This window comes from Cucurbita pepo, chromosome LG09 (assembly GCF_002806865.2).
Source record: "Cucurbita pepo subsp. pepo cultivar mu-cu-16 chromosome LG09, ASM280686v2, whole genome shotgun sequence".
In the NCBI taxonomy this organism is placed as follows: domain Eukaryota; kingdom Viridiplantae; phylum Streptophyta; class Magnoliopsida; order Cucurbitales; family Cucurbitaceae; genus Cucurbita; species Cucurbita pepo.
In genome coordinates this window covers 9337930-9347803 of record NC_036646.1, presented here as the reverse complement: position 1 = coordinate 9347803, position 9874 = coordinate 9337930, and the positions used below count along the sequence as shown (strand labels likewise).

Here is a 9874-nt window from a genome sequence, read left to right as displayed (position 1 = left end):
AAGATTGCTTCAAAGGAATTTTTATAATTGAGTAACCGAAAAGAAAAATATATATTATTGGTATAAGTAATAATTTTAAATATTTTAAATAATTTCGAACATTATTTATTCTCCAAGCACGCCGCATGTCAAATATATTTTAATATAACAAAATTTTAAAATATAAATGATTAATTTGAGAATTTGTTATAAAATGGAAACTAAAATATATTAAAACGTGATACGAGGGTAGAATTTAATATTTTGATTTTATCCAAAATCTCGAGGCTATAAAAAAAATAAAAAAATAAAAAAGTAAATTAGAAATTTCGAATTTGTTTGGTTCACAAAAATTATATATTATTAAAATAAAAAAGAATCTTTGATTATTCAACACGTTTGCAACGAAAGACTGACATCTTTCTTGTCTTCTTATGCTCATTCTTATTTTATCTCTTCAATTTAAATATTTATTTTTATTTTATACTTTCCTTTAAAAAAATATTTTTTTTGTCCCAATATTTTGACTGAAATAATAATTTATTTGTAACCAATTTAATATTCAAAATTTATCCTATCACAATATAATTTTTATTAAAATAAAATTTTAGAATTCTAGTAGATATAAATTTTATTTTTATATTTATTAAATTAATTAATTTCTAAAATTATATATAAAATTGATATCTTATATATTAAAAATTTATTAAATACAAAGTTTATGACTTTTAAATTTTAGAGACTAAATAAATTTAAATTTGAAAAAACCACAAATTAAATTTATAATTAATTTTTGTATAAAATTATATATTTTTGTAAATGTGAGTGGATACCACCGTATTTCCACGTGTGAAATTAGTTGGATTTAAAAAATTTCCTAATTATTTTTTATTATTTATTCTCCAATAACCATTAATTTTTTAAAAACTATTTATAATGTAATTTTTAAAAAATAACTCAACTGTTATAAAATCTTAATTAAATGAAAATAAATAAATAAATAAATATATATATATATATTTTAAAAAAATTATAAAGTAACGGGATAAGAGCATAGAAAATAGCATACGTACTTTAGAGGACGAAGCATTTATTCAAAAAATAAAAAATAAAAAGTACGGTTGAGAAAATACACGATCGAATGTATTTTTTATTTCTTTTTGAGATGCGTATCTTAAATAAAAATAAACATTTCGTTTTAATCTTTTTAGTAAACGCGTTTGACAGACTGTATATACATATATATACATATATATATATATATATATATATATATATATATATATATATAATATGTTTCAAACTTACGATTTAGTTTTTAAATTACAATTTAGTTTTTAATTTTTCTAATTTTTAAAAATTTAGAAAGGACATAAATTTAAAATTTTAAAGTTCTTTAACCACAACATTAAAGTTTATATCGAATAATTTTAAAATTTTTTGAGAGACTTAACTTGTACAAATTATAAGTTTATTCAATATCTGCATTCTTTTATGGTGTCCTATATTTCAGGATGTCATTGATCCTTGTTTCTCCCACAGACATACTTATTGAGAATCGACCCATGAATCAACTATACATCGGGACATCCCAACCATCCATCTAAATACTATTGAGCCATGAACTTTCGCACGTCCATGCTCAGTCATTTACAAATATCGTACAGGGGAGCGTTCCATACACTTTCGATTTAAAGGTATAAGTATAATGTTGGTACACTCGTGTCATCTAACACTATCCTTAAAAGCCCATTTTGAACACAGACGTGCAAAACTCTAATTTTGCAACAAATAAATAAATATATAAATACATAAATATTTTTTTATAACTAAATTATATATATTACAAAAACGCATTAAAATAGCGAATAATGCCAATTTTAGTCTCTCTTTAGCTAATATAGTAACGAAAAATTGAGTGGGTGTGTATTTTTAAAATTATTTCCTGAAATAAATAATTTGGCTTTAATTACATTTAAGATTTATTATTGTTATTTATTTTTAATTATTTCCCGTTAAATAAATAAATAAATAAATAAATAAAGGAGAAAATAAGGAAAATTGATTTAATTAGAATTTACGTAGAGAAGGGAGTTTTCAAAATTAGTAATTTATGGATGGAATTAAAGAATTTAAATTAAAAAACCCATTAATTTATTACGAATTTGATGCCAAATATTTTGTCTACATTTTATTTAGCCTAAGGTCTGACCGAGAAAGATATGTCTCTACTCTCATCTTTATGTCCATCATATTCCAAGACCGAATGTTATTTTTTTTTAAATTAAAAGTCGATTTTACCCTTGTACTTATCTATTTAATCGGTATTAATTTTGAATTTAATTTATTAATATGTAAATTTAAAACTTTTATACATATATATATATTTTAATAATTTTATTCATCCATAAAATATGTTTTTATTAATAACTAAAATATTACAAAGTTTGAATATTAAACATTTACGAGTCATAATACATCGCTATAGTTGGTTACAAACGTTAAATGTTTTAATATTTTAAGAGTACGGTAAGGTTGGCTCGTAACCCTATTTTTGATTGGTGGGTTGATCCCGCCAAAATCTCGGTTTTCAAATTGAAATGAATATAATATTTATATATATGTTTTGTTAAAAAAAAAATCAACAACATATATGAATATTTTCTAATTTTAAAAAGATAAAAGATAAAAATTTATATGTAAAAGTAAAAAGTAGAATAGTTTTATCTAATTGAGATTTAGATTCGCCTAATTTATTATTCTTATCATATTTAAAAGTTTAATTAACAAGTTTAGCGGTAAAAAAAGTATTAAAAATAATTGAGTTTCCGTAAAAAAAATATTATTATTATTATTATTATTATTGAAAAACATTAAAAAAAAAAAAAAAAAAAAACCCCAACTTCATAAAGTATGTCGGCCCAACCCATCCCGATTTTCTCCTAGGCCCATTTTCGTTATTTTTTTTAATTTTTATTATTATTATTTTTCATTTTAAATAATCACACGTTTTTTTTTTCTTCAAAATATTAAGAATAGCTTCTAAGAAAATATTTGTTTTGGATATTAACGTTATTTTTATTAAACAAAATAAAAAAAAAGGAGTTGAACATAAATCTTCCCTCGGTAGTCAAACATCGAGCATCGGTTAGGTTCTTTTTGTCAATTTTCTAATCTTTACTTAGCTTTTCGTTCAATAAATCGGTCGTTGGTTGATCTGATCAAATCCTGGACATGCAAGAAACGGGTCCCTTTCAACCCAGCAACTCGTGGAGTTGAACATAAAACCCTTCGTAGTCAAGCATCAGTTACATTCTTTTTGTCAATTTTCTAACCCTTGCTTAACTTCTCGTTTGATAAACAGGTCGTTAGTTGATCTGATCGAATTCTGGACATGCAAGAAACGGGTCCCTTTCAACCCAGCAACTCGTGGAGTTGAACATAAACCCTTCGTAGACAAGCATCGGTTACGTTCTTTTATCAATTTTTTAACCCTTGCTTAACTTCTCGGTCGTTGGTTGATCTGATCGAATCCTAGACATGTAAGAAATGGGTCCCTTTCAACCTAGCAACTCGTGGAGTTGAACATAAACCCTTCGTAGACAAGCATCGGTTACGTTCTTTTATCAATTTTCTAATCCTTCCTTAACTTCTCGTTCAATAAACTGATCGTTGGTTGTTTTGATCAAATTCTGGACGTGCAAGAAACAGACCCCTTTCAACCAAGCAACTCGTAAAGTTGAACACAAACCCTTCGTAGTCAAACATCAATTAGTTTCTTTTATCAATTTTCTCGCTCGTGCTTAACTTCTCGTTCAATAAATCGATAGTTAGTTGACCAATAAATCGAATCCTCGACATGCAAGAAACGGATCACTATAGAAAAACGCTACATTCTTTATTGAAAAACGGTGGGCTTAGTAGCAAGTACCAACGCCGCAGAACCAATAAAAATTGCATTTTCCTTTGTTTTCTTTAACCAATAAAAATATATTATTATTTCATATCTATAATAATACAATAAAATAAAGCCACCAATCAATAAAAGTGATTTTATCTGTCAATGATGTCATTAAAAATTATATAATAAATTAATATATACCGTTTAAATATATGGAAACATCATAAATTTTGTAAATATCACAAATTCATAAATTTATTTCATTAAATGAATATTTGAATCATTGTAAAAAAAAAATTCTATTATTATTATTTGTTTCAATTCTTATCCCCATAAAATTATATATATATACATATATATATATATATATATAATTATTCATTTCGAAAAATATTTTTAGTGAATAATTTTCATTTTTTAATATAATTTTTATTAAATTTAATAATACTTGAGAAGTCAAAATATACCAACATAATTTCAAATTTTCAATATTACAGTACGAGAAGGAAAACGTTTACGGGATTACAGTATTTTAGTTCTTTAAATACAGTATTTTCACTCTTGAACTGAAACGAACTTCCAGATCATTGATCACTATTTTGATTCGATTGGAGATTCCACACCGGTTCGAGAGAACGCTGAAACATTCCTCATAAGCATATGAAAACTTCTCCCTAATAGATACGTTGTGAGACTGACAACAATACGTAACAAGTTAAAACAGACAGTATAGCTCAATGACGAGTTAACCTAATTTGGACGAGTTAACCTAATTCTCAAATTAAAGTCAAAATGATGAAATTTCTCAAACACTTAGCTCAAAGTCAAAAGTCAAAATGAAATTAAGAAGGAAAGACATAGAAGATAATGAAAGAAAGTGATGAACAGCTGATCCTCTTCTAGCTTTCAGCTCTATTATCTCTTTGGATGTCTTGTCCGGTCCATTTCTGCATCCTTCCAGAAGTTTCTTCAACCTGCAACCATTATACTCAACATGTTAGCCATTGATATGCTTTGACTCATGAACTCATATGCTTTTGCTTACTTCTTTGTTCCAGTTGGTTTTGTATAGGACGAGTAGCAGCAGCAACGTTTGCATCGCGATCCCGGCGATCATTCCGCCCCACAGCCCCTATTTGAAACGAATCGAGGAAGTTCGAGGTTCAAAGATGTCAACGAAACATAACATGATAACACGATAACACGATACGAGTTTTGAGATACCTTGACTCCGAATTTCGCTACGTAACCTAAGACAATCCCAAGAGGGAGACCAAAAATGTAATAGCAGGCTAAGTTTATGTAAGCCACCAATGCTTGCCATCCTGCTCCTATGGCCACACCTGAAAACAAGGGAAGCCACACAATTTCAAAGGGTCGTTCAAAAGAATGCCACCGGTAAAAGATGTTGTTCCCTTTGGCCCGTTACGTATAACTGTTAGTCTCACGATTTTAAAACGCGTCTAATAGAAAGTGGTTTTCACTCATAATTCACCCCCTTTGGAGGCCCAACGTCCTTGCTGGCACACTGCCTGGTGCCTGACACTGATACCATTTGTAACAGCCCAAGCTCATCGCTAATAGATATTGGCCGCTTTGGCCGTTATGTATCACCGTCAGCCTCATGGGTTTAAAACGCGTCGATTAGGGAGAGGTTTCTACACCCTTATAAGAAATGTTTCGTTTCCCTCTCCAACTAACGTGGGATCTCACAATCCACCCCCCTTGAGGGTGCAATGTTCCTTCTAACACACCGCCTTAGTGCCTGGCTATGATACCATTTGTAACAGTTCAAACCCACCATTAACAGATATTGTCCGCTTTGGCCCGTTACGCATCACCGTCAGCCTCAAGGTTTTTAAAATGCGTTTACTAGAGAGAGGTTTCCACACCCTTATAAGAAATGCTTCGTTACCCTCTCCAACCGACGTGGGATCTCACAGTTCATCCCTCTTGGGGGTCCAATGTCCTTGTTGGAACACTGCCCGATGCTTGACTCTGATACCATTTGTGACAACTGAAGCCTACCGCTAACAGATATTCTCCGCTTTGGCCCGTTACGTATCACCATTAGCCTCGTGGTTTTAAAATGTGTCTATTCGGAGAGGTTTCAACATTCTTATAATAAATGCTTCGTTCCCCTCTCTAACTAATGTGGGATCTCACAATCTACCCTTCTTGGGGGTCTGACGTCCTAGCTGGCACACCACCCAGTGTTTGGCTCTGATACCATTTGTAACAGCTCAAGCCTACTGTTAACAGAGATTGTCCGCTTTGGCTCGTTATGTATTACCGTCAGCCTCAAGTTTTTAAAACGTGTCTACTAGGGAGAGATTTCTACGCTTTTATAAGAAATGCTTCGTTCTCCTCTTCAACTGATGTGGGATCTTACAATCCACCTCCCTTGGAGGCCCAACATTCTTGCTAGCACACCATCAAGTATCTGGCTCTAATACCATTTGTAACCGGCCAATCCCACTTGGTCTGTTACGTATCACGTTTTAAAACGCGTCTATTAGGAAGAAATTTCCACATGCTTATAAAAAATTCTTCGTTTTCCCTTTTCAACCAACGTAGAATTTCACGAGATTTGTAAGTTCACCTGATATGACTGGTTGGACACTATTGAGAACCATGGTTATACCAAGAAGATAAGCCAATTTAGCAACATATTTCTGCACAGCAACACTACTTGTGAAGATGACAGCAAAATGATCCTTGACAAAGAATATCAAGACCATAAAGAGGAGGCCAAGAACGAGAGACTCCGCTATCGTCACGTAAACGGAGTACATCGCTGCACGAGGCCGTCCCTTTCCAAGCTCATTGGAGACTCTAACACTATAAACCAACAGCACAAAAACATCAACACAAAGTGAATCTAAACCTTAAAAACTGCAAAATTTCATTACCTCATAGCAACATTAACTCCAATGAAAATGATATTTTCCCATCCATTCAAGTTCATACTGAAAAAAAACCACAAAAGAAGCTTCAAATCACCAAGAACACAGCCACAGATAGATGATATCAAAGAACTAAACCATACATACCAAATGGATAGCGAATCAACAGAAATGACAGCATTTGGAAGGTGACCAGCAAGAACAACAATGCTACTCATGTACCAAATCTCCAAGCAAAACATGATAGCAGATGAAAATGAGAGCTGAACAAAGCCCCACAAATCCTTGAAAGCCAACCAAGAGAAGCCCCTCCAAGCATCACTGCACCAACCAAACACATAAATGACTTGAGCAATGGCAATGCCCCAACCAGAGATGTTCAAGGCCATGCCAGCGCCGGTGGTGCCCCAACCGAGCTGGAAAATGAAGAGCCACAGCATCAAGACATGGACCATAAGGGCACCAAATCCAATCCAAGCCAAGGCCCACACTTTGCTTTGTGCTTGCAGGAACTTTTGGGTTGGGAAAGCCACCACAAAGGAGAAGAGCTGTGGGAGTATGAGCACTGAGAAGCTTCCAGCCAGCTCTGCTACATCGTCTTGTTGCCCCAAAAGCTTCAAAATGGGAGTAGCAAACACATAGACTGGTGTGATTAGCAGTGCACATATCAACATTATCACCCATGATCTCTGCATATATACTCCCAGCATGTGGATTTGTCCTGCCCCAAATGCTTGGCCGCATAGTGTTTCTGTTGCACTTCCCATTCCAAACTGTTCAACAATAATGAAACTTTTTATTCTTTTTATAGAGAGGGAGATGTTAGGAATAACGACTCTCTACAATGGTATGATATTGTCCACTTTGAGCATAAGCACTCGTGGCTTCGTGGCTTTGAGCCCCTAAAAGACCTCATACCAATAAACATGTATTCCTTACTTATAAACCTATGATCATTTCCTAAATTAGCCAATGTGGGACTCACTCTTAATAATCCTCCCCTCGTACACTACAGAGCCTTCCTTGAGGCCTCCCCTTAATCGAGGCTCGACTCCTTCTCTGGAGCCCTCGAACAAAGAACACCCTTTGTTCGACATTTGAGGATTCTATTGACATGGCTAAGTTAAGGGTATGACTCTGATAACATATTAGAAATAATCATCTCCCCTATGATATTATTCACTTTGAGTCCCCAAAAGGCCTCATACCAATGAATATGTATTCCTAAATTAGTCAACATGGACTCCCTCTCAATAATCCTCCTTTCCAATAAAGTACACTACAGAGCCTTCCCTGAAGTCTATGGAACCCTCAAATAGCCTCCCCTTAATCGAGGCTTGACTTCTTCTCTGGAGTCCTCGAACAAAGTATTGAGTATTCTATTGACATGGCTAAGTTAAGGGCATGACTTTGATATCCCCTTAATCGAGGCTCGACTCCTTCTCTGGAGTCTTCGAACAAAGTACACCATTTGTTCTTTGAGGATTCTATTGACATAGCTAAGTTAAGGGCACGACCCTGATATCATGTTAGGAATAAAGACTCTCCACAAGGATACGACATTGTCCATTTTGAGCATAAGCTCTCGTGACCTTGCTTTGAGTTTCCCCAAAAAGCCTCGTACCAATAGACATGTATTCGTGAAAGACCGTGAAACCGAAAGCAAAAGTGGCAATAACAGAGAGATAGAGAGAGTGCATACCATGAAACCGAAAGCGAAAGTGGCAATAACAGAGATGGCAATGGAAATTCCAGAGAGCTCAAGCTCCCCGAGCTGACCCACAAAAATATTAGTGACAGAGTTGGTTCCATATTGACAAACGATCTGGAAAATCACCGGACCGGAGATCAGCCAAGTCTTCACCGTCTCACTCCACACGATCTTCTTGAACTCCTTAAATGTCCTCGCCGGAGCATAGTCTCCGCCGCTTCCGTCGCCGAGAAGTGGCGCTGCATCCATCTCCGGCAAAACAGGGGCCAGATATCTTTTGTAAGCAAACCATACGCCGATAACCGAGGAATATATAAACTATAGATTTCGGGTGAAATGGGTTACTTTTTGAAGTGGAAAGTTACGATTTTAGGCCCATACTCTTGTCCACGAAAGTGGTACATAATTGTATTTGTATAACCACGTGATCCACGACCATTTCTCAAAACTATCATTAAAACATTATTCTATTACAAATTTGAATGTAATATTAAATGAAAGATAGATGGGAGGGCTATCTAGGACGACGTAACAATGACACTTTTTGAATGATCCCACGTCGGTTGGATTGGGGAACGAAACATTTCTTATAAGGATGTGAAAACATTTTTCTAATATACGTGTTTGATGATATGTAACGGACTAAAGCGAATAATATTTGCTAACGGTGGGCTTGGGGTGTTATAAATGGTATCAGAGCCAGACACTGGGCGGTGTGCCAGCGAGGACATTGGGCTCTCAAGAGGGTGGATTGTGACATCCCACATTGGTTGGAAAAAGGAATTAAACAATTGATATAAGGGTGTGGAAACATTTCCGTGACATACGTGTTTTAAAAATGTAAGACGGACAATGATACGTAATGGGCTAAAGAGAACAATATCTATTAATGGTGAGCTTGAGCTGTTACAAATGGTATTAGAGCCAGATACCGAGCGATGTGTCAATGAGGATGTTGGACCCCCGAGGGGCAGTGGATTGTGAGATCCCACATCAGTTGGAGGGAGAAACGAAACATTCTTTATAAGGGTGTGGAAACCTCTCTTTAACCGACGCGTTTTAAAATCGTGAGACTGACGACAATATGTAACAGGCTAAAGATAATAATATATACTAACAGTGAGTTTGAACTGTTTCAGATGGTATTAGAGCCAGATACCGGGCGGTGTGCCAATGAGGACGTTGGGCCCCCAAGGGGCGATGGATTGTGAGATCCCACATCAGTTGGAGAGAGAAATTTTAAAACTGTGAGATTGACGACGATACTTAATAGGCTAAAGAGAACAATATCTACTAACGGTGAGCTTAAGCTGTTACAAATGGTATCAGAGCCAGATACCGGGCGGTGTGCCAATGAGGACGTTGGGCCCCCAAGGG

The 9874-nt window shown here is 34.4% G+C and overlaps 1 protein-coding gene across 1 annotated transcript; it reads right to left on the bottom strand.

The window, feature by feature from the left end:
• Positions 1-4650: 4650 nt before the first annotated feature.
• LOC111802178 (protein DETOXIFICATION 35-like) lies at positions 4651-8762 on the bottom strand. Its single transcript, XM_023686444.1, has 7 exons — positions 8489-8762; positions 6934-7559; positions 6793-6849; positions 6483-6721; positions 5105-5223; positions 4926-5012; positions 4651-4854 (listed from the first exon to the last, which is right to left on the bottom strand). Exons 1-7 carry the CDS (start codon positions 8744-8746, stop codon positions 4780-4782), a joined length of 1461 nt encoding a protein of 486 aa, XP_023542212.1. The 5' UTR covers positions 8747-8762; the 3' UTR covers positions 4651-4779.
• Between the last annotated feature and the right edge of the window lie 1112 nt (positions 8763-9874).

Excerpts from the sequence above, each read along its gene's own strand:
- LOC111802178 (XM_023686444.1), bottom strand. The coding sequence starts at position 8,746 with ATGGATGCAGCGCCACTTCTCGGCGACGGAAGCGGCGGAGACTATGCT. Across the intron at positions 6,722-6,792 it reads GGAGTTAATGTTGCTATGAG|TGTTAGAGTCTCCAATGAGC; the intron begins GTAATGAAATTT and ends GTTGGTTTATAG. Across the intron at positions 5,224-6,482 it reads TGTCCAACCAGTCATATCAG|GTGTGGCCATAGGAGCAGGA; the intron begins GTGAACTTACAA and ends CCTTGTTTTCAG.